The 24,027-nt window shown below is 38.5% G+C and overlaps 1 protein-coding gene across 3 annotated transcripts in view; it reads left to right on the top strand.

The window, feature by feature from the left end:
• CNTLN (centlein) overlaps positions 1-24,027 on the top strand; it is a 239,593-nt gene that overhangs the window by 57,200 nt on the left and 158,366 nt on the right. For all 3 annotated transcript variants that reach the window (XM_042455496.1, XM_042455497.1, XM_042455498.1), the window contains 4 exons: positions 3,957-4,091; positions 4,717-4,896; positions 10,222-10,355; positions 22,076-22,238. In XM_042455496.1, coding sequence (XP_042311430.1) covers positions 3,957-4,091; positions 4,717-4,896; positions 10,222-10,355; positions 22,076-22,238 — 612 coding nt within the window. The remainder of the gene's footprint in view (positions 1-3,956; positions 4,092-4,716; positions 4,897-10,221; positions 10,356-22,075; positions 22,239-24,027) is intronic.

The following is a 24,027-nucleotide window of genomic DNA, read 5'->3' as shown; positions in this document are numbered from 1 at the left end:
TACATGTGTGCGCTATACATGGCATTGAGTTTATGTGCTCAAGCCGCATGGGAGCACGTGGGGCAGCGCATCCCGTTCGAATGAATGCACCACCGCACTGCCACACCACCATACGCACGAGCCCCATTTACTTGAATGGGGTCAAGCATAGGCGGAATTCGCCTTACGCGGAGGGGGGTCTGGGGCGGATCCCCACGTAAGGCAAGGTTCGACTGTACTTACATTGACCCGTGGATAAGTCGAATCAGGTTTTTGGGGTCAATTTTTTGACTAAAATTTCTGGACTGGAGATGAGTATATACAGTAACCCTGTACCTGAAAAAATCCTCGGCACTCAACAAAACCTCAGCAAAACAAGGATGGTGGTAACATTAGATTACAGTCATCCTTTGACATTAGCGACTTTGGGATTTGTGAATGAGGGAAAAGCTGAGGACGGAGAGAACATCTAGGAGGGTACACACACACACTGCTCTTGCCCCATCTCCACTGCCTCAGGAGCGGCAGGAGGGAGGGGAAGCCACGAATGTGCTCTCTGTCCTCCTCTTCCAAGACTTCAGAGAAGTCCCTGGAGGTTTCTGAAGCCTTGGAAGGGAAGGGGAGAACTGTGAATGCATGCTCCCCCACCCTTCCAGCACCTCAGAGAGCTTGCCACAGCTGTTTGAGGCATTGGAAGGGAGACGGGCATAGCAAGCACACTGGTCTCACCCCCATGCTTTATTCACAAATTTTGACTTTCATGGTGGTCTTGCGCCCCTAACCTGCACGAAAATGAAGAGTCAACTGTACGTCAATATCTTTATTGCCTCAAAGTAAGCTCTTCTGTGTTTTTAAAATCTTTATCCACTCATTCTCAGTTTGAATCTTTTCCCACCTGTGTTCTAGTTGCTAACTGATTACTTTCATCTCAGAATACCAATGTGCTGATACAGCTCTAGGATCAAACTTCTAGTCACTTTGTTCTATCAGTCCTCAGTACCGTGGCATGACATATTTTGTTTATGTGTGTTGTGTTGGTGGCCTTAATGTTTCCTTGTTTTTCCTTTGTAGTCTGTATTATAGTAGCCAAATGAATGTTTAGAAAAGATACTTGTAATTTTTTTCTTTGGGATGTAAAAATTAAGGATGGATATAAGTACAGTAAACCTTTACCTTCTCTTTTATATCACTGTTTAATTAGCTTTCAGTTTTGATCTGAAGAGACTCAAGCTAATCTTTTTGTCCTAGACCTTGTAATCTTTCAAAACCTTATCAACCAATTATACTCCACAAGGGTTAAAACAGTAGTGGCTGCCTCATTATCTCCACTTGAAAATCTTTGGCTTGCCTTGCAAATCTATATTAAAGCCCCCTTTAATAGATCTAGTTGAAAAAAAAAAACATAACTCTTGATTCAAGCATTAATTACCATTAATACATTTTGTTCTTGACTGTTACCTACGCTATTTATTAATTTAATTTTTATACTTTGATTAAATTAAAATCAAATTATAAAAGAAATAACTGTAATATTAACGTCTTTGTTTTCTGAAAAGATGGAACCTCAATAAAATGCTGGGTGTAAAATAGGAATATTTCAACAAGCAAAAAAAAGAAAAAGAAAAAAAGAGTAAGTTGAAGTGATCAGGTTATTAAGGTCCAAAATACACGGCAGAAATAATCCAGTTTGAGACCTCTTTAACTGCCCTGTCTCCATGTTAGGGAATTCTGGGAACAGTAGTTTTGTGCATCATTTAGTCCTCTTTGTCAGAGAGTTTTAGTGCCAAAATAAACGGCAATTCCCAGGGTTCCCTAGGACTGAGCCAGGGCAGTGTGTTTTGGACCTTAGTCTTGAAAAAGGTATCAAGAATGTTAAGGCTTAAAAAACAGTAAGAAATGCATTTAGTTTCATGTGTGTGATGCTTTGAAAATTTATGTAGTCACCTATTTAGAATAAAGACTTTCCTCTTATAAACTTAGCCTTTCCATCCTGGTTTGTGTCCTGCTTACTTGGTATACTTGTGAGTTTTCATATCTCCTTGCTCTCCTTCCAATGGCAGGTTAAAGCATTGCTGTGTAATAGCATGAGCTGCTATTCAGCATCATCAGACTTTTTACAAACTGTGGCTTGGTACAGACTGGCACTTTGGGGCCAAAGTAGGGCTCAGTAGAGGGGAGCATCTACATGCTCCTGAGCCCTACCGCATACTGTGGGCACCATCTTGGCGTGCCATTTACATGGGGCGCATGATGATGACAAATGGCGCTGTGCATGGGGAACATCATGAAGGTGCTCCTGTACCTCCGACAAAAGAAGCTCCTTTTTGAGGCTTCTTTTCTTGGCATATTGGGGGCGTGCTGTCCGGTTGCTGCATCCCCAACCTTGCACATCCGGGGCGGCACAGAGCCGCTCCTTTTGGGCTGTCTGTACAGCCCCTAAGTAGGACTGGGCTTTTAATACTTTGTAGTTCAGTTTTTAAGGTTGGTATATAATATTTTTATACATTTTAATATTTTTAATATTTAGTGTTTTAGCTTCATAAATTGCTTAGTTGTTTTTTATTTATACTTTTATTAATGTTTTTCTATGTTTATTTGTGTTATTTTAAATATGATGATAGCTGCCTTGATTCCTATAATCAGGAGAAAGGCAGGATAAAAATGAATAAATAATAATATTTATTATTGTAAATAGATAATTTTTTGAAATTCATCATTGCATGTGAAATATGAAATAAGTAAAGATTTACATCCCTGATTTAGGGGCCAACTGTATTCTTTTAAATATTTTCTTCATTTCTTGATTGTTGTTTCTACTTAAACATTCAGCTGGAAAGCATTTCCAATTTTCTGTTAAACTTTTCTGCCATTTATCCCATGTATGAACATTTAAACGCATAGGGCCAATGGTTTCCTATTTATTTTTTGTAGCCTAGCACCTTAAATTGAAAAAATAGATCTATACTCCATACTATTAATTTGCTTTTCAATCATTACCCATTTTTTTCTCATAGTATTTGAGATCTGATATTCTTACAATTTGTATTGCATCAAAGTATGTGTCAAGAGAGGGAGCTCACTTTCCTCCTTGTTCTGATTATTATGCAATAACCCATTACTAATTATTAATTTCTTTTCCCCTGAAATTCATCTATTAGCTGATTTGTCCCAGCGCCATATAAATTTTATGGGTGTAGTTTCAGGAATTGTTTGAAATAAGTAGATTAATTTAGGTAATAGCGTCATCTTAAACATTCTAATTCTTGTTAACATTGTCCAGTTCTTACTAGATCATATAGAAACATGGTTATTAATTTTTCCATACTAATATTAATAACAATATTCAAGGTAATTACAATCAAGTATGGGAAAAAATAATATGACATGTTTCTTAAAGCTTGCCACCTAGATGCTGGAGTTCAACATGGTTAGTCATGTATAGAACTTCATTTGTTCCTTGGACAATAAAGGGATCCTAAGTGTTGAAGTAACTACATTCACACATAGTGTCAATTGATTTCCCTTTGATCTGGATGGAGTATAGAAGATCCTGGATAAGACTAAGCAGCAACAGCTCCCCTTGTGTCCGGCTTCGTAATGTTTTATTCTTGCATCTCAATCATCCCCACTACCTCCTCCATTGTAGTCATCAACAGTGCAAAAAATTGAAATCCTCCTTATTTTTGTGCCAATTTTAAATTTTATCCAATGAAAACAAGGATATATTCTTTAGAAATGGGAATATAATAATACATATTTGCATTATTTATTGATCTTTTTGCATAATGATAAAACAGGTGGGCTTATCAAAATACCACCAAACAGTTATGCATTGGAGCTCAAGGTGCAAGCAAATGAGAAGCTAGCACTGCAACCTGATTTGTTGCATGGAAGATGAAAATTTCAGATTGAAGTTGTCTGAATGTGTTGTCTCTCCCCTCCCACCATTTTTACCGTTAAATTTTCATTTTTCATAGCAAACACATGGACAGCAAGAAGAGATAAACAACCTCGTGCAGAGAAAAATGGCTGTTGATGAGGAAAATGGTGTCTTGAAGAACGAGCTAAACATCTTACAACTAAAATGTAAAGATAAAATCCAGGAAATTAAGGTATATTGACTTGAACATAGCACTAAGATGGCCACAGCTTTGAAGTATCTCTTTGAGCTGTGTCTGTCTTTGTGGCATGGAAAGTGACAAGCTCAGAGAAAATATAGCCTTAGGCCCTAGACTGTACCTTCCAGTTTTCTCTCACGCACAAAATTCAGAGAAAGAAGCTTTAAAGTAGAGAATCCACGCTTTATAACTTTCCGATAAATAGTTAATGATGGAAATGGAGCAAAGAAAGTAGGAGTGTGAAGATGTGGCTTCGTGTAATTAGATTCTGATGGGACTGGCATTATTAATTGATAAAGCCGAGGTCTGGGAGGATATGTCTGTGTGGGTCTCAAAAATAGCTGGGGACAGCATCAAAGGCAGCTTGATCAATTAATGGGCTCTTTGCAAATGTGTACTCATCAAAGCTGTCATCCAGCTAAAAAATATGACCCTTCCACCTGCATGAAAGAGGCCAATAAAAGTACACAGGTGACCTTGGCCATCAAATATAGAAGAAGCTGCTGTGAGGGTAAAACTGCACAGTTTATATTTGCTGATTAGTTCTCACTTTTCTTTTTTCTCTCTCTCCCCCTTCTTTTTGTTTTTGTTTATCGGCCCTTGTGGTACTGTTCTACAGGACACTAAGGAATGTGCACTGAGAAAGGATAAGCAAAGCAGACTGGTTATAAAAAATCTGGAGGAGGAAAATGAGGGATTAAGTACACGCTATGCTGACCTGCTAAATGACCTGGAGAAACTGAGGAAGCGGGAGGCACAATGGAGAATAGAGAAATCTGGCATCGATGCAAAAATAAAGGTATGAGAAGGAAGAGGCTCCTGGATACAATTTCAGAACCAGCTTCTCACAAGGCTTTATGCTACATGTTATTTTCTTTAAATAACAAGTTATATATTCATAACTACCAATGGGGACTGACATTCATTTACATTCCTTCACTTAAGACCCAAAGCTTTTTAAAAATTGATGTTGCAGAGCAGGAAACTGACTTCAAATAGCCACCCTAAAATGTAATCATTAAATAATAAAAGATATTTCATTCAAATATAAACATGTATTTTTAAAGAAAAATAGCTGGAAAGAATCCTGTTGCTCCAGGATTTCACCCTCCCCCAACCTGGTGAGATGGGCAGAAAAATCCTGTGCGTAAGAATATAAGACCCTTGCTGGATCTACTCAGAGGTCCATCCAGCCAAGCATTCTGTATCCCATAGTAAACAGACCGTCAGAGCATCTTTACATGGAAGCATGTTCTACAGAGATCAATGCGAGTTATTCCCAGCTAAATTTTCATAGAACTGTACTGTTTCATTTATATAATGTTGCTGTTTGTTGTAATTATGGCTAAAGTGTGTAATACATTTCTTATTATTCTTTAGAGGGCTCCACTAAGGATGGATTGTTCTTATCTGGTATAATCTTACTTAAAATATTTGCAGCATTAATTAAAATACACTGCTTTTTTCCATTTTATTAGGGTGCCTCATACATATAGATCTCATTGTATGTATGCTTATAGGAATATGTCATAGAATTTATGTGTGTTGGATCTATGGTTATTTAAGATCCAGATTGTTCAGATTATTTTTTTAAAAAATATTTTATTTATACCAAAAATATATATAAAACATAAAATGAGATCTAATATCTAGACTTAGATTGTTTGCTAAATATTGTTTTATTACTTAACAATAACATAATAATACAAGTCTCCTTCAATTGTATCTTCCTACTACTATAATACTTCATTCTGAACACTAACTTCTAATGCTTTCACTTTATATATATCTTCCTATTAAAGTGAGTCTTTAACATGTTAAATCTTTCAAAGTGATTTTGCTTGTTAATATGTATAAAATAAAATTTTTGAACTTAAATTCAATAATATATTTATTGTGGTTTCCCATTCCATTGATGAGTACTATATTATCAGACCTTTCCAATTCTTATTCCAGTATTTAACCACTGGTAGCCATTCTTCCTCTATTACCATTACACGTTTGTCGTTTAGCAATTTGTTTGTCCAGATTGCTTAGATTTATGTAGCTATAATATGATTGTTGATTTTGTACGGATGAAACATCTGTGGATATGTAGGCTATGTATGTGCAGCAGTAGGCAAGGCCTGGATGGCTCGGTTGTGGAGGTTCATGATTCTATCTCCCTGACCAGGTGCCCTATCGCAAAGTATGGAGATTTTGAGTGTGGGTAGTGGATAACCAGGAAAGAATAGGAATTCTTTTGATGTACCACTAACTCCGCTGCTCAACAAACACCCTTCCTGATTGCATGGCTACCCTTGGGGTTGGTGTTCCCTTGGATTGTGGTGCTAGGGGAATTCAACATATATATATAATATTTATTTCTAGCTCACCCAATCATGAAGAATCCGGGCGGGTTACAACAGTAAAATACATCAATTTACAATAGAGTTTAAAAAAAAATCAACCCCCCCATTCTCAGTACTAAAACAGAATTAAACAGTAATAGTATAAAAACATTAAAGACATTAAACAAAAAAATAGGCAGAGAGATAGGCGGGTAAGAATAGACAGATGAGGGGACAAATATTTCTATATCTGGGAAGGGTAACTAAGTTGGAAAGGCCTGCCGGAAGAGATCCATCTTGAGTGCTTTCTTAAAAGCTGTCAGAGTGGAAATATGACCGATCTCCTCCGGCAGGTCGTTCCATAGTTTTGGAACAATAATAGAAAAGGCCTCTGGTAAACTGATGTTAGCCTAGATTTTTTTGGCTGTAGTAGATTTCTTCCAGAGGACCTTAGTGTGCGGGATGGACAATAAGGAAGAAGGCGTTCCCTCAAGTACTCTGAGCCCAAGCCATGTAGGGCTTTAAAGGTAATCACCAACACCTTGTACTTTGCCTGGAAACTAATAGGCAGCCAGTGCAGGGACTTCAAGATCGGTGTTATATGGTCATTCCTAGAAGTTCCCGTAATCAATCTGGCAGCCATATTTTGTACCAACTGAAGTTTCCGAACTTGGCACAAGGGTAGCCCCATGTAGAGCGCATTGCAGAAGTCCAGTCGAGAGGTTACCAGTGCATGTACAACTGTTTCCAGGTCCCTCAGCTCCAGAAAAGGGCTCAGTTGGCGTATCAAACGAAGCTGATAATAGGCACTGATCTCTCTCTCTCTCTCTCGCTCTCTCTTTTTTGTTTTGTTAAAATTACCAGCTTGATAGATGAAGGGAATGCAGGAGATATATTATATCTTCTGATTTCATTAAGGCCTTTGACAAGGTTTCCCATGACATTCTTGCAAACAAGCTTATAAAAAGTGGACTAGACAAGGTAACTGTTACATGGCTTTATAATTGGTTGGCCGGACGAACCCAACGGGTGCTGAGCAATGGCTCCTTTTCATCCTGGAGAGAAGTGACCAGTGGGGTCCCACAGGGTTCTGTCCTGGGCCCAGTGCTGTTCAACATCTTTATCAATGACTTGGATGACAGAATTGGGAGCATAGTTAGCAAATTTGCTGATAACACCAAATTAGGAGGAGTAGCTAATACCCCAGCAGACAAGATCAAAATTCAAAATGCCCTGAATAGACTTGAATGCTGGGCCAAAACTAACAAAATGAATTCAACACGGAGAAATAGAAGGTACTGCACTTAGGGCGGAAAAATGAAATGCACAGATATAGGATGGGGGGCACCTGGCTGAACCAGACTACATGTGAAAGGGATCTAGGAGTCTAAGTAGACTACAAATAGAACATAAGTCAACAGTGCGATGCCTCAGATAAAAAGGCCAATGCAAGTTTAGGATGCATCAGTATAAGTGTAGTGTCTAGATCAAGGGAAGTAATAGTGCCACTCTATTCTGCTTTGGTCAGGCCCCACCTGGAATTCTGTGTCCAGTTTTGGGCACCACAATTCAAAAATGATTTTGAGAAACTGGAGTGTGTCCAAAGGAGGGCGACTAAAATGGTGAAAGGTCTGGAAACCATGCCCTATGAGGAATGATTTAGGGAGCTGGGGATATTAAGCCCAGAGAAGAGAATGTTAAGAGGTGATATGATAGCTCTGTTTAAATATTTGAAGGAAGTCATATTGAGGTGGGAGCAAGCCTGTTTCCAGGACTTAGAAAAATGGATGCAAGCTCCAGGAAAAGAGATTCCACTGCAACATTAGGAGGAACTTCGTGACAATAAGGGCTGTCCAACAGTGGAACGTACTCTCTTGGAGGGTGCTGGATTCTCCTTTTTTGGAGGTCTTTAAACAGAGGCTGGGTGGCCATTTGTTGTGTATGCTTTGATTGAGAGTTCCTGCATGGCAGGGGGTTGGACTGGATGGCCATTGTGGTCTCTTCCAACTCTATGATTCTATGATCTCCCCATACAAACCTGCAAAGGTAATAAGATCTACAAGGAAAGGCTTTCTCTTGGCCCCCCCACCATCACATGTTCACTTGGTCAGGATATGAGTGACAGTCTTCTTAGTGCCTGCTCTGACCCTATGGAATGGCCTTCCATCCGAGGCTAGGCAGCCGCCCCCTCCTGCTCTCCTTTTGCTGACAGGTGAAGACCTTTTTATTGAAGTAGGGATTTAATGTATAATCATGTCAAGGACGCTTTTATATGGGGCGTGCACTTCAGTTATGTTTTTAACTTTTGTATGTGTTATGCGATTTTATACATTTTTTTACGGTCCTTTTCTGGAAAAAAAAGCAACATTAAAATGAAATGAAATAAATAATAGAGAAGTTTGGCAAAACTACCAAGTACCTTGGAAGTAACAGATATAAAGTGATGAAATAGGAATAATTTTGTTAAGACAGACATGCCCTTAATTCTACACTAAGATTAATTTAGCTGTATCATATCCTTGAACTGAAAGGAAAGAAATTGAGAATCTCAAATTCATGGTACTGTAGTTATCTACATTTCCCCCCATTTTAAAATTAATTTTTGGCCCATACTATCCAAAGCCATTCTGATATGTTTTGAAACCTGCTTGGAAATAATTTAAACCAAAAAACAAAACCAAACAAAACAAAACCAACAGAGCAAATCTAAACATTTTATTTTTGAAGGAAGTTATGCTTTGCACCTGTCTTTACGGATTCTGTATTGGTCTAAATCGGTCTGATTTAGTCTAATTCAGTAATGGTTTGGAGGAAAACCAAACTTACTCCAAATAAGATGAGAGTGCTTACATTCCCTTTCCAGCCATAATTCAAAGTGCCTGTCATGAAGTATAAAGTCCTGTGTGACTTAGGTCCAGTTTATCTTAGAGACTATCTGCTCCTATGAGCTTGCCTGGGCCCTGATATCATCAGGAGAGGCCCCACTCTCAGTCCCACTACCTTTTATAGGCACAAATGGTGGGGACGCAAGGCAGAGCCTTCTCCATGGCTGCCTAGGTTCTTGTACTCCCTCCTCAAGGGGGCCATAATGACCCCTTCTTTGCTGTTCTTCCATCTGCAGACAAATCCTTTTTTTTTTATTCTAACGGGCTTTTAGAAGGTTTTAAAAGAAAGCAGCTTTAGAGAGTACTGTATCATTTTTATCTGTTTTTAAAAAATCTTTTAAAGTGTGTGTTTTAACTTGTTCCAATATTGTGACTAGTTTAATTCTATTCTAATGTTGACCTTTGTATGTTTTTAGCTATTATTGTACTTTTTAAAATTGTAAGCTGCCTTGAGTCCCAAATCTGGGATAGAGGCAGAGTATAAGTAAATATAACAATAACAATTGTTGCTGTTGTACTTGCTGAGGCTTGCCCCAAGGATTCCTGAGTGATGGTGCTGATATTGCTCATATATTCCCAGTCCCATTGATGCTAGTACAAACTCATGTGCAAGACGCACAGCTGCACAGTTATCATATGTATTGGTACAGGGCACTGTACCTATTTTTAAGTCGTACAGTGAGTATGTTATCATTTCTCTTATAATTGCATTGTTTTACAATTTATATATACTGTCAATTTTTAAAAACTTAACCTGATTTCTAAATGAATTTGTTTTTCCTGAGTTTAAAGTAAGAAGATTTTTTTCTTATTTCTTTTAACTCAACATTAATATTAATTTTATTCCTGTTATAATTTCTGTCCTCTTTTTATTTGTAGTTTTTCAGTAGCATCACATATGTTTTTCAGAATTTGGAAGCTGATTTGACTGAGGCAAGGGGACAAATGGAAGTCTTACATGGTAGATGCAATGATCTGGCATCTCAGTTGGGAGTTAAACAAATTGAATTAACAGAAAAAGATTTGGATGTGGCCAGAGCTAGGTATGTATGCCAGATTTTTACAAGGAGTTTGTAAAAATTCTCATAATAATGAATATAGAGATGTGTCAAATGATTTTGGATTGGTAGAAAATCCATCCTAATGCTTTTCGCACTACATGTTTAGAATGTCTGTTGTTCATGCAGATTATTATAATGCCTTTTGACTTCTGTTATACAGACATTATTTTTAAAAACGCATATCTTTAATTAGCATTGGGTCAGAGAGTTCTCAGTCCCCACTGAAAGTCACTAAGCATCAATATGATTAGTAACATAAGCAATTAATTTGAGAGGCTAAACGCCTGAAACTGACAAAAGTTTGGAGCCTAACTTCAACTTTTTAATTAGAGTTAAGTCTGACAGGTCAACAGGAGTCTGCTGCTAAAGCTTTAAAACATTGTGATTTCAGCTTTATCTCAGCTTTTTTCACATCAAGTTCAGGATTAATACAGTATGTATGAAATGTGAGAGAAATGTAAGGCAAAACATAACTAGGGCGATTTGTGAAAGATGGGTGTGACAAACCTATGGTCTTGCTAATGCTGTGTTGCTACTGAAGCTTGTGTGTATCTACCTTCAAATCATCTGTCAACTGCACATGCCGCAGCCTCAATCTGCCTTGAAGCCAGCCAAAAAAGAAGCAGGAAAAAGCCAGTCCTTTTTCAGCTGGCAAAAAGCCAGGTTAGCTGCTCGTGCCATAGCTGGAAGCTGGCTTCATGATGGTCCTGTGGCATGTAAATGCCGAGCGCCTAGAAGCCGGCCCATGTCTTCCAGGCAGCTTCAGAGTGTGCCACACTCTGAAGCTGCCTGCAAGCTGGGGTTTTTTGCCTGTCTATTTGGCCCTCTGGAGCATTCATATGTCTCAATAATTGGGATCTTATATAATTCCAGCAGAAATCTCAAATAATATATAAACAGTGGTAGAAAAAAGAGGCAATTAATGATGAAGAGAGATAATCAGTAGTTCCAAGCAATTTTTTCAAAAGCAAAGTCACAAAGTTGATGACAAATTGTGTTTTGGCTGGCTTTCCTTTGTTGTTCCTGAATTAATTCTTTAGAGAGAGTGCTGCCATCTAGGCTGGGGCATGCAGAATTGAAGTACCTTTCTCTCTTGCTGACTATTCACCTCAGTACAGTATTGAATGCATTTGAGATGCTTGAAGAATGCACCTTTATAACCCTGAAATGTCTGTTGCTTGTAAAATGATAACCTTTAAAGGAAATATATGAGAGTTGGCATCCATGGTCTGGTTGGTGACTTCTGTAATTGTGCCACATTTCAAACCAATCTCATAAAAATTGCCACAGCAACAGTATGTTAAAATTTGTTGAAAACTGACATATTTACCCTTTTTACTCTGATGTATGAAAGGCATACCATATCTTTCTTCCAAATTATGGTGAAAACTGATGATGCACTTTATTCAGATATTTCAAATAAAGAATTATTCATTGTTTTGGTGATGTTCTGGGTAGCAGTCCAAATATTTTTATAATAATAATTACTGGTATGTCATAGAACAGCATTATGAATGTAGCTTGCTTACAAATTATCTTCCATGCATTCACACTCATCTTTAGTTGTTCAGATCCATATCAGATGATGGAGTGCTTCATATTGCTCTCATCTTGTATTGTAGGATGTGTTCAACAATGGGAGATGTGGTCATCTTCTAGCAGCATTCTGGTTCATTATGCTGGTTCAACACAGAGGTGTTTTGTGCAGACTGGATGACTTGTGGCCCTTCAGATCTTGATGGACTGCAGCTCTCATCATCCCTGCTCTTGCCTACACTAGTCATGATGGGAGTTGTAGTCCAGCAACTTCTATAGGGTCACAAGTTGCCTACCTTCACTGCAAAGTTCTGAGTCAAATGAGTATTTACCTTACTTATTTGTGTAACGTAATGAAGAAGAACAAAAAAATCATTCACTAAATGAATGATTTAGGAGCTAGTGTACAAGATACCTTGCTTCTGAGCTGGAAATTCTTAGTAATGACAAAACAGGCTGGATGGTATGATATTTCAACTGGAAAAAAAAATAAGTAGGACAAAAACATACTTTTCATGCACATCACTTCTTTGTATCCAATTTTACCATTGTCACAACCGAAAAGATATAAATGTGGGCTAAGATTTGTGAGCTCAGTTGTGTAACTTGATATTCTGTGTAAGTCCCTAAGAGTCACTTTTAGAAAGGTAAAGGCACTAGCCTACAAATTCAGTTAAATATAAATAATTAAGCAACTCAGTCATGCTCAAGATCAGTATATTCCCCAAACCTATACTGCCAAGGTGCTTTGTTTCTTATGCCTCTGAAAAATCTGTGAAACAGATAATTTTCAAAAGTTGGTTTGACATGTTTCATTCCTGGCACTATTATCAGTTACAGTGATGCTAGAAAATACAGCTGTAAGCATCATATTGCAAATCATTAACAGGAATATCATTCTCCTGTTGCATTACAGGAGGATGTCCACATCTCCTACTGTCTAACCCAGTTATGGGGAACCTTTGGCTTTTCAGATGTTTTGAACGTCAGCTCCCAGAAGCTCCAGCCAGCATGGCCAATGGTATAAGACTGTTGCATCTGTACTTTAAAATATCTAAAAGACCTAAAGATTCTCCACTCCTGTTTACCCAGTCCCTAATGTGATGTGAGCACAAATGGGCATGAGTAAAGTAACAGAGAAGATTCCCCTAACTGTAATACAGAACAACCTGGAAGAATCTAGTTAAAATATCAAGTTACCTGTAATTTTTCCTTTTCACCAACAGCAAAGATTATAATACATTCCAGTACAATTGTAACTCAATGTGGAATAATATCACTGCTTTTGCATTATAAAGGTACATTTTAACTCTGTTTATAGTTACAGGAATGAGACAAAAATGTTTGAAGAGGAAAGTTAAACAGTTCAAGTGCTGGTGCAGCCGCTTTGCTGCCTTGTAACTTGTTTGAGCGTTGAGGGTAATGTGAGATGACGTAAAGATGGATACAGTTCCATGGGTGTAACCTTGGCCCCTGTTTGTTTACTATTAATGGCTTTGCACAGATTATATTTGCATTGATATAGGATGAGGGACACCGGTTTTGACAACAGTATGTATGGAAAGGATCTAGAAGCCATAGTAGGCCACATGTTGAACATGAGTCAACAGTGTGATGTGGCAGCTAAAAAAACCAATGCAATTCTAGACTGCACCAATAGATGTATAGTATTAAGATTGATGGAAGAAACAATACATCTTCATTCTGCTTGGTCAGACCTCAGCTGGAATACTGCATCCAGTTCTGGGCACCACAGTTCAAAAAGGATGTGGACGAGCTGGAGTATGTCCAGAGGAGGGGGACCAAAATGGGGAAAGGTCTGGAAACTATGCCCTATGAGGAGTGACTTAGAGAAGTGGATATCTTTAGCCTGGAGAAGAGAAGGTTGAGAGGTGATACGATAGCCCTGTTTAAATATTTGAAGAGATATCATATTGAAGATGGAGCAAATTTGTTTTCTGTTGCTCTAGAGAATAGGACCAAGAGAAATGGATTCAAACCACAGGAAAAGAGATTCCACCTAAACATTAGGGGATTCCACCTAAACATAAGGGAGCGTGTTCCACTGTTAAACAGCTCTTACGGTTAGGAAGTTCTACCTAATGTTTAGGTGGAATCTCTTTTCCTGTGGTTTGAATCCATTTCTCTCGGTCCTATTTTCTGGAGTGTGTTAGTCTCCTTCTTTGGATGCCTATCCCTTGGGTGTGCTTTGATAGTGTATTCCTGCATAGCAGGAGGTTGGATTTGATGGCTCATGTGGTCTCTTCCAACTCTATGGTTCTATGATTCTACAATAGATACTTTTCTATTCAATTTGTGCAGCTTGAAGTTATGGACAGGGTTCTTGGAGAGATGAGAGCCACTACATGTATAATAGACCCTTGCCTTTCCCGGCTAATTAAATAGGCCAGGGGAGGACTTGCTCAGTGGGTAAGGGAAGTAATTAATGCTTCTTTACAACAAGGCCAGATCCCAGCATATCCAGTCTCCAATTTCCAATTTTAGGCAAGGTACTAGAGTAGCCACTGGGTGACCTTGGGGAACACACACTCTCTCACTCTCAGAGGGAGGCAAAGACAGGCTCCCTGCTGAAGAAACTGTGTCAAGAAAACTCCATGATAGGTTTGCCTCAGGGTTGCCATAATTTGGAAACGGCTTGAAGGCACACCACAACAACAACTAGAGAATGTGGTGGCTTCTCAACTCCAGGGGTTCCTGGATGCAATGGAATATTTAATCCCATTCATTCTGGTTTTAGATCTGGTTATGGCACAGAGCCAGCTTTGTTTTCTTGGTGGATGACCTGTGCAGGGAACTGGATGGGAGAGTATGTCCTGTTGGTTCTGCTGACCTCTCAGTAGCTTCTGATGCCATCAACCACGGCATCCTTCTGGACCACCTTGTGGGATGGGATTTGGAGGCACTGCAATGGTGACATTCTTTCTTGGAGGAGCAAATCTAGAGGTTGCGACTGGACAATACTTGCTTGATTCCTTGGCCATTGGCCTGTGGGATTCATCAGAATTTAGTCTTGTCCCCTTGCTCCTTAACATCTACATGAAACTGCTGTCAGAGATTGTTTGGAGTTTTAGAATTAGGTGTTCCCAGTATGCTGATGATACCTAGCTGTATCATTCCATTTCATGTAATTCCAAGGATACTATCACTGTATGAAATTGGTTCCTGGCAATTGTAGTGGACTGGATGAAGGCAAATAAATTAAGATCCAGCCAAGACAAAGGTGCAATCTAAAGACAGAACTGAGAATAGGGATTCAGCCTGTGTTAGATGGAGTTACACTCCCTCTGAAAATGCAGGTTTCAGCCTAAACCTGAAAGCTCAGGTTTCAGTTGTAACCAGGAGTGCTTTCATATAGTGAAAGCTAGTGTGCCCACTAGTCTATTCCTGGAGAAATTGAATTTAGTCATAGTAGTACATACATTGATTACATCCTGTTTGGGTTACTTTACATGGGGCTGTCTTTGAAAAATACTCAGAAACTTCAGTTGGTCCAAATAGCTGCAGTCAGGTTGTTAACTGGAGCTGGCTACAGGGAGCACAGAACTCCCTTGGCTGCTGGTCTGTTTCCAGGCACAATTCAAAGTGCTGGTTTTGACTGATGAAGCCCTATATGGCTTGAGCCAAGGTTATTTGAAGGACCATATCTTCCTCTATTAGCCAATTAGAGCTCTAAGATCATCTGGAGAGGCCCTTCTTTCTGTCCTACCACCTTCTCAAGCTCATTTGGTGGGAAAAAGAGAAAGGGCGACCTGATGCCCATAAGTGATGCTTGCAAAAACTCAATATATGGAGTATGTCAGGACCTGAGTTATGCTGGGTTTGGGTCTATTTATTTCTTTACTTGCTTACTTACTTACTTATTTAATACATTTCTATATTGTTCCCCAGCCCACTGGGGCCCCAGAAGAGATGAACAAGTTGTGTATTGTGATTGTTTCTTCTGGGTGTCTTTAACCTGCACAACACTAATCATATTTGGATTATGTGGTAATACTCTACTTTTTTGGAGATTGTTGTTGTTGAATGGAAACATGCCACATAATATGCCTGTCAAACATAAATAAATTTTAGAAACCTATGGTGCTGGGCGGCTTTTTTTGTTTTTTGTTTAATAGAACCCAGACCAGAAAAAACAGCACATTTGTTATGTTGGAGATGCATGGGTTGGGCATTACAATTGCTGTCATGGGTCTGTATTCACATGCCTCCTGAAAGAGTTGCACAAACGCTCACTCTTGATATTCCAAAGTTATCAGTTCTTTAGGATTACTAAGACATTAGCCTGTTTCAGTATCTTGAGAGTATCAGGCAGGCCTTCTGGGACAAAAATAAAATAATTTAATTGCAGTAATAGTTTTAATATATGACTTCCTTTCCTCAAATTATGTGGGCTGCATTGCAGAATTGCTGTTTTTACTTTTATAATTTTAACAGAAAAGGCAGTAGAGGAAGAATGACATAACTTTTTATAATCACCTTGCTTGGCCTCTCTTATTCCTTTGTTTGCATGTCAAGAACTGGGTTAAATACATCTCTTTTTGTTTTATGTTTGGATTGTGTTTGTAAAATACTATTTTCTTTGATCCATCTCTGTTCAAACACTTACAGAATTTATTGGTGTACTAGATGAAACAGCAACTGTCCACTCACTAGCAAATCTGTCGCCTATGCTCAGGCTCTTTGTTCAGCTTTGTCGTTCAGACATTTACTTGTAGGGCATTAACCTCACAATTTATAGATAAATGTGTATCTGAAGTTTGAAATTGTGAGCTTTGAGGTATCTTTCTTTATAGCCTTTGCGAGGCTCCATTAAAGCTGCTAGACTTTGAAAGGTATCCTGTGATCAACTGCAGTATCCTGCTGCTTGGCTGCTCTACCTCTTCTCACAATGTAATGACTGCACTTTCTGTGAAAGTTTGCTCGGCAGGAGAAGGCTTTGACTTCAGCTGCAGTGGGAATGAACAGAGCAGCTGCCTGACCTAACGCTCCTTCTATATATATACACCATAGAAAATCCCATCTCTACCCCAGTTCAGTGCCATTCTCCCTAGCAAATTATCAAAATGGGGAGAAAGGGCAATCATTCTATACTTAGTATCTGATTTCACTTACATTGATATTTGCATTAGGGGAACATTCATTTTATTACATCGGCCTGAGGAAGAGTGAGCTACATGAGCTAGAAGAGATGCTTCATTTGTGAGAAAAGATAAAAAACATATTTATACTCAGAGATCCTTGAAGTAGTTGCACAGTGTTAAATTTGAAACTGTTATGTGCTAAATTAGGCATTACCTAGTCCAGTAGGTACCAAAATTTCAGGAAAGCAAAGAACAAGTTAACAGTAGAGAAGACTAGCACAAATACTTGGTTTGTACACATATCCACTGCACAGTGAATGAGGCTAAACATAGGATCCAAGATCCAGTCTCCAAACTGACCACCATGGAACTTTCCAGCTGAAATTAAAAAGGAGTTTGGAAGATTCACTGTACAAAAGAATCATGTGGCATTTTAAAGATTAAGAAAGTAAGGATTTAGTCCATTGTGCTATACAAATACACATGCTTGATCATTAGACTTTTGGTATGTTCTCAGGTGGGACCAAAAGAAAGAGCATAGTGATGAATCTGAATAGTGAACTACTGTGGGTACCTCCAAAAAACCCCAAACACTTTGGATTTCTGTATATTTTACTATGGAATGAATACTATAAACCTATTTTGATGAAACATAATACTAAGGTCCAATCCACACTATAGAAATAATCCAGTTTGACACCCCATTAATTGATCTGGCTCAGTGCTAGGAAATTCTAGGAACTGTAGTTTTGTGAGACATTTAGCCTTCTCTATCAGAGAGCTCTGGTGCCACAATAAACTACAATTCCCAGGATTCCCTAGCACTGAGGCAGTGCAGTTAAAATGGTGTCAAACTGGATTATTTCTGCAGTGTGGATTGGGTCTAAGAGTTAGGTTGACATCCTGAACATTTTTATGAAACATTTTCATGTTTTAACTTTGTTGTACACCTACCTTGTATGTTGGGAAAAGGTGGCATATTAAATAACTAAATATATATGTAAATTGAAAATATGTAGACTTGGGATATATCCATATTGCAGAAATAAAGCAATTTGACATCACGTTAACTGTCATGGCTCCCTCCTGTGGAATCCTGGGATTTGTAATTTGGTGAAGTACGCAGCTTGGTCTGCAGAGAGCTCTGGTGCCTCACCAAACTACAAATCCCAGGATTCCACAGGATGGAGACATGGTAGTTAAAGTGGTGTCAAAGTCCTTTATTTCTGCAGTGTGGATACATCCTTGGCCTTTACCGATAAAGTTGCTGGTTAGGATCCATTTTTTGCATGGAAGTGGGGAAAAGGATTCAAGTATCACACAGAAGGCTCTGGGATCCTCATGTGGTCCATGGGTCATACCTTTCCTACCCACTGGTGTGTTCCAATTAATTTTGCTGTGTCAACCCAAGCAGTACCTCACAGCTATTTTAAATAGCATTACAGCGCTCCCCCCATCCCATCCCCAGTCTGTATGGGTCATTGTTTCCTAAGCACCTACAGCATTTCAACCCAACAGCCTGATATGGCGGCTGTAGTATAACCTCCTTTCCTCATCATTCTTCCTTGCCAAGATCAGGCACTTTCTTGTTCCTGCTATCTTGATAACTGGGTTTATTGAAATCTGATGATAATGAGTCTATCTATCTATCTATCTATCTATCTATCTATCTATCTATCTATCTATCTCTGTTTCAGGGTATGCTGTTCAAAACATTGAATTATGAATCTTTTAACTTTTGGGGTTTAAGATGAAATGGGAAATTTATAAGGTTATAAGAGGTCCCCCGCCCTTTGACCTGTCATAAAAATGGGTCTTTCAAATATTCCTTGATAATTTACTCTTTTTGCCTAATAGACAGATAAAAGACAATCATAGTTTATAGATATACTGGAATACTACGAGAGCCATAAAAAAAAAATCTGCATTAGTTTTCATAGACATGGAAAAAGCATTTGATAGCGCGAGCTGGGGGTTTATGAAAGAACTGATGAAAAGAATCAACATCAGAGAAAGTTTTATAGGGTGGATCAATCAGCTTGCCTGCTGATAAATGGAGAAAAATCGAAAGGGTTTGATATACAGAAGGGGACAAGGCAGGGATGTCCCCTATCCCCCTGTTGTTTATTATGATTTTAGAAATGATTCAAAACATAAGAGAAAATGAAAAAATACAGGGGGTAAAAATAAAAAAAATAAAAACTACAAATTAAAAGATATGCAGATGATATATAGTCGGCCCTTTTTATACATGGATTTTTTATACATGGATTCAAGCATCCACGGTTTGCAAATGTTCAAAAAAGTATAAATTTCAAATATCAAACCTTGATTTTCCATTTTTTTAAAATAAGGGACATTATTTTGCTATGTCATTATATTTAATGGGATTTGAGCATCCACAGATTTTGTTATCCACAGGGGATCTTGGAACCAAACCCCAGGGTATAACAAAGGTCTACTGTCTTTTTTTTCTTCAGGATGCATGGAAGGACTTCTTCTACAAATAGAGGCGTTTCTGTGCCTTTGCTGGTGCACACTTTCTCTCCAGTCCAGCTCTCCACAGCCCTATATCTTCTCCTTTATCTCCGTAACCAGGGCCTGGCTTTCTCTTTTTTTAGTGTCTACCTTTCTGCCATTGTTGCACATCAACCTATGAGGTCTCCTTCCTTGAAGGTCATCTCTTCTGATGTGGTGAAGAGATTCTTCAAAGGACTTCATAATCTATACCCCCCATTACCTCTAGTAGCTCCTCCCTGGTCTTTATCTTTGGTGCTTACCCAACTTAAAACCAAAACGAGCAGAAGGTTTACAGTATAACTAACAAGAGGGGAGGGAAACACTGGATAAACTGTACTACTAATCATAAAGAATGTACCGGAGACATATCATTACTTGCAAAATATCTATATTTGTAAGGTAAATATTGAATTCAACAGTGGTATACAAATCTTGAAACACATTCAACATGAAGCCAGCTGTAGGAAATAACTCTTTTGAATCTTTTTGAGTATAAATAATAGTCCCAACCAATAGGAGTAGAGTATCCAAAGTGTCAGCAGTAGCAATATTCTGCTGTGTCACAAAAAGTCCAATCCAAAACATGAAAGAAATTATTTGTAGTACTTGTTGTCTGGGTAGCATGAAGATAAACAGTATATTTTTCAATAGTAGCAAAGTCCTTGACGGCTACCTCCGGAGTAATGTGTGGCTGTTTCGACTCACAGAAGTCTTCATCAGCATTACAACACCATTCTATGCCGGATTAGTGTCTCAATCTGTAATTCCATGCTTCTAAACCATAGTTCAGCTTGACTTAACAATTGCAAAGTTCCTGTAAAGTTCCTGGCTTACCCAATTTACCCATCCTCCCCTTCAAACTGCTAAGGTTGGTCATTATTAACTTACTTTCCTTCAAGATGGCACTTCTGGTCGCTGTCACTTTGGCAAGATGGTCCTCTTCACTTATGGCCCTCCACTCAGATGAGTCTTACCTGGTCTTCTATAGGAACAAGGTTGTCCTCAGAATAGGCGTTTCGTTTTTACCCAAAGTCATATCTTCTTTTCATTTTTCACAAGAAATAATTTTGCTTACAACCATCCACTCCACTCCCACAACCATCCACTCCACTTGAGAAGACTATGCATTCACTAAATGTTCACTGTGCTTTGGCCTTTTATACTCAACGCACTACAGAGTTCCGTTTGACCAATAGGTTGTTTGTTAGTTATGGTGGATTCAGAAAGGGCCATCCTGTTTCTTCACAGCATTTTCCGAAATGGATTGCTCTAACTATTCTGCTGGCTTATGAAATGGTTAAGGAGCTTGCACCCATTGGTCTTCACTTCCACTCGACTAGGGCTATCTCATCATCTGCTGCCTTCTTCCAAGTTGTCCCACTTCCTGACCTCTGCAGGGCCACTATGTGGTAGCAACCATCCACGTTTATTCAACACTACAGGCTCGATTCCATATCATGTCAGGATGCCCGTTCTGGTTGTGCTGTTTTATCTTCAATTCTATAGTGATCTGCTCACCTGCCACCTCTGTGTCTAATGTGCTGCTTACCTGTAACTGTAGTTCTTCGAGTGGTCATCTTTACCTCACTCATACTGGCCCTCCCTCCCTTCTTTCTGGTTCCTGTTGTCTTTACGGCGGACTTGAACTGAAGGTGGAGCTAAATTGATGAGCATGCTCAGTACATAGGAGGGGCAGGGCTATTTGCCAATCTACTCTGCTCTGAACTTTTCAAATAGAGTCTCAAAACCCTAATGTGGGAGGGCACAGATGACCAGTCAAAGAACTACAGTTACAAGTAAGCAAGCTGTCCATGTCTTCTGCCATTATAGGAACAGTGATAATTGGTATGCATGTAATGGACAGGGAGCACTACATGTGCTCTTGACATGCTGGTGGACATAGAGAGAGAGAGAGAATAACATTATCCAGTGTCTAGTCCTTTTTGGCTGCTGCATTTTCTTCTTTTTGCTTGTTGGCCCAGTTTCATTACAGTTGTTGTAGTTTCGGGTCTCCAGCTCTTTCATGGAAATGGTTTTGCTAGGTTGGTCTACACCAGGGGAACTTAAGGCAAATCTGATTAGTTTAAACATCTGCTTGCTAGAGCGAGGAGGAGAAGCAACTCATAAGGAATGATATCATCTGCGCACCACAGAAAATCACCATCTTCACTGTAGATGGTCAGTGTAGACTGCAAATGTTTTTATTTGTATTTTATTTGGAAGCAAAAGAAAGCATCTATATTATATATTTGGACAATAAGAAATTTCTTATGTATTAAAAAGAGAACATTAAGTGTTGCCATAAAGATTCCGCAAATATTAAATTATCAGTAGAATTTTTTAGACACACTGAACTGAATGAAGTGAACCAATGGTTTCATTTATACATCATTTAAAGGTATTTTTAAGAGAAAGAAAGCAAAAAAGGAAATACAGTAGGTGAGAATGAGGTTTTTCAATCAAAATAGCAAACACAACTATTTAATTGAGTAATCACTATATTTCTTTTCCTCAAGTTTCTTTTTTCTTGCTTGCTTTGCACAGGAAGGAGTTGCAGGAGCTGCAGAATCTCTACAAACAAAACACTGAACATGCAGCACAGCAGGCAGAGCTGATCCAGCAGCTTCAAGCTCTCAATATGGATACACAAAAAGTACTGAGAACTCAGGAAGATGCTCACACAGCTGAAACAATATCATATCAAAAAGTATGCAGCCCCTCATTTTCTTAAGTATATTTTATTCTATTAAAAATGATGCTTGGCAGGAATACACTTTCTACAACAATTGCACTGTGTTCATTACTTGGGGCATGTAGTAATTGCACCTTCATCAATGGTTAAGTGGTTGACGGTCCATTACATTTGTATCTCTTTTCAAGTTACTTCTGACAAACTGTACATAGGTATTAGTGATTTACATTCATTGATGTTCTATAGAGCACTGTAGAGTTATAGAGCGCTGTAGAGTAGAGTTTACTACATATACTGGTAGTAAGGGTAGAATAAAATAATAAGGAAAAAAAAAAGAATACAAACCTGCCAAGTGGTGTACAATCTGTACATATGTATGATTAGTACTGTGTTGTTGCTGTGTGTGTCTTCAAGTCGTTTCATATCACGGGCTCTTTTTTGGGAAGTTTCTTCAGAGGGGATTTGCCATTGCCATCATTTGAGGCTGAGAGAGTGTGACTTGCCTAGAGTCACCCAGTCACCGAGCTGGGATCGAACCTTGGTCTCCGGAGTCATAGTCCACTGTTCAAACCACTATATCACACTCACTCTCCACAGCTTAGTACTATGTGCAGTGTTATTTGTCCTGAATGCTTTCTTGCCAGAAGTTCAGAGTTGTTATGTTGTAACATTCAAACTTAGTATATAGTTTGAGAGCAAATAGTGTTACCTCTAACCCAATGAAACAGTCTTCCTTTATGAACTTTTCAATCAGAGTGATTAATAAATAGCTAGACAGTGAAAGGGAGCACTGTGCTTTGAAACAAAACTTCTAAACTGTAAATTTCTGAGTACTCTGATAAGGTCGTCTAGAGACCAAGAAACTCTTCTTCTCTTATTATCCTTAGTATTGATTTAAAACTCACCACCTTGAGTCTTAGGTGTGGACAAATCTATTGAGTCTCATTAAAACCAGCATGCTACAGGAGCACTTTGTATGTTTGGGACCAGTAAAATACTTGGAATACATTTTTAGAAAATAATTCTTTTTTTCCAATGAGAAGAGTTATAAATACAATATAAAATAGATGTCAAGAAGTTTCCATAATCTTTCTAACATAAAATAAAAGGAAGCAGTGTTGTCTAGACTCCAGCTAGATATTACTGTAGAACTGAAAGGCTATCACAGGGTTTTGCTGGTTTGAGATTATTGCAGATTTCTTCAAAGACATCTGAGAGACTAACATTTTCCTATTATACCTATGTATAGATGGCACTTTAAAAGCATTGGAAAATGTTATGTCTGATGAAACATAACTAGGCTGATATAATTCTGTCACTGTACATCTTGAATTTCCATGCAGTAGGAGGATTCCATTATACATTTTAAGAATTCAATACAGTTGGATCACTGTATCCCTAGATGTTGCATCCATGAATTCAACCATCCCCAATCTTGCATTTCTTTAAATTCCAAAAATGAAACCTTGTTTTTGCCATTTTATCCAAACCCCAACAGATATCTGGGGAACCAAACTCTAATAGATACCAAGGGCATACTGTATGTTCTAAATGCAGTATTAATGAAAATGTTTGCCTAATATCTTGAATGTTCAATTTATTTGTGCACACACACACACATGCATAGAGTAAAGAAATCCTTATTGCACAAGATTACACAAGAAGGCAAAGTTAGAACTTTCCTCTTGACATGTAAAGATTTTCTTTTGTTTTACAGGATTATTTTTGAGGGTGGGGATGAGATGTAAGAGGTGAAAGTGTTAACATTCCCACTTCCCTGCTCACAGTACTGAAGTTGTGATGT

The sequence above is a fragment of the Sceloporus undulatus genome, chromosome 2, assembly GCF_019175285.1.
Source record: "Sceloporus undulatus isolate JIND9_A2432 ecotype Alabama chromosome 2, SceUnd_v1.1, whole genome shotgun sequence".
In the NCBI taxonomy this organism is placed as follows: Eukaryota; Metazoa; Chordata; class Lepidosauria; order Squamata; family Phrynosomatidae; genus Sceloporus; species Sceloporus undulatus.
This window is presented reverse-complemented; position numbering and strand designations above follow the sequence as displayed.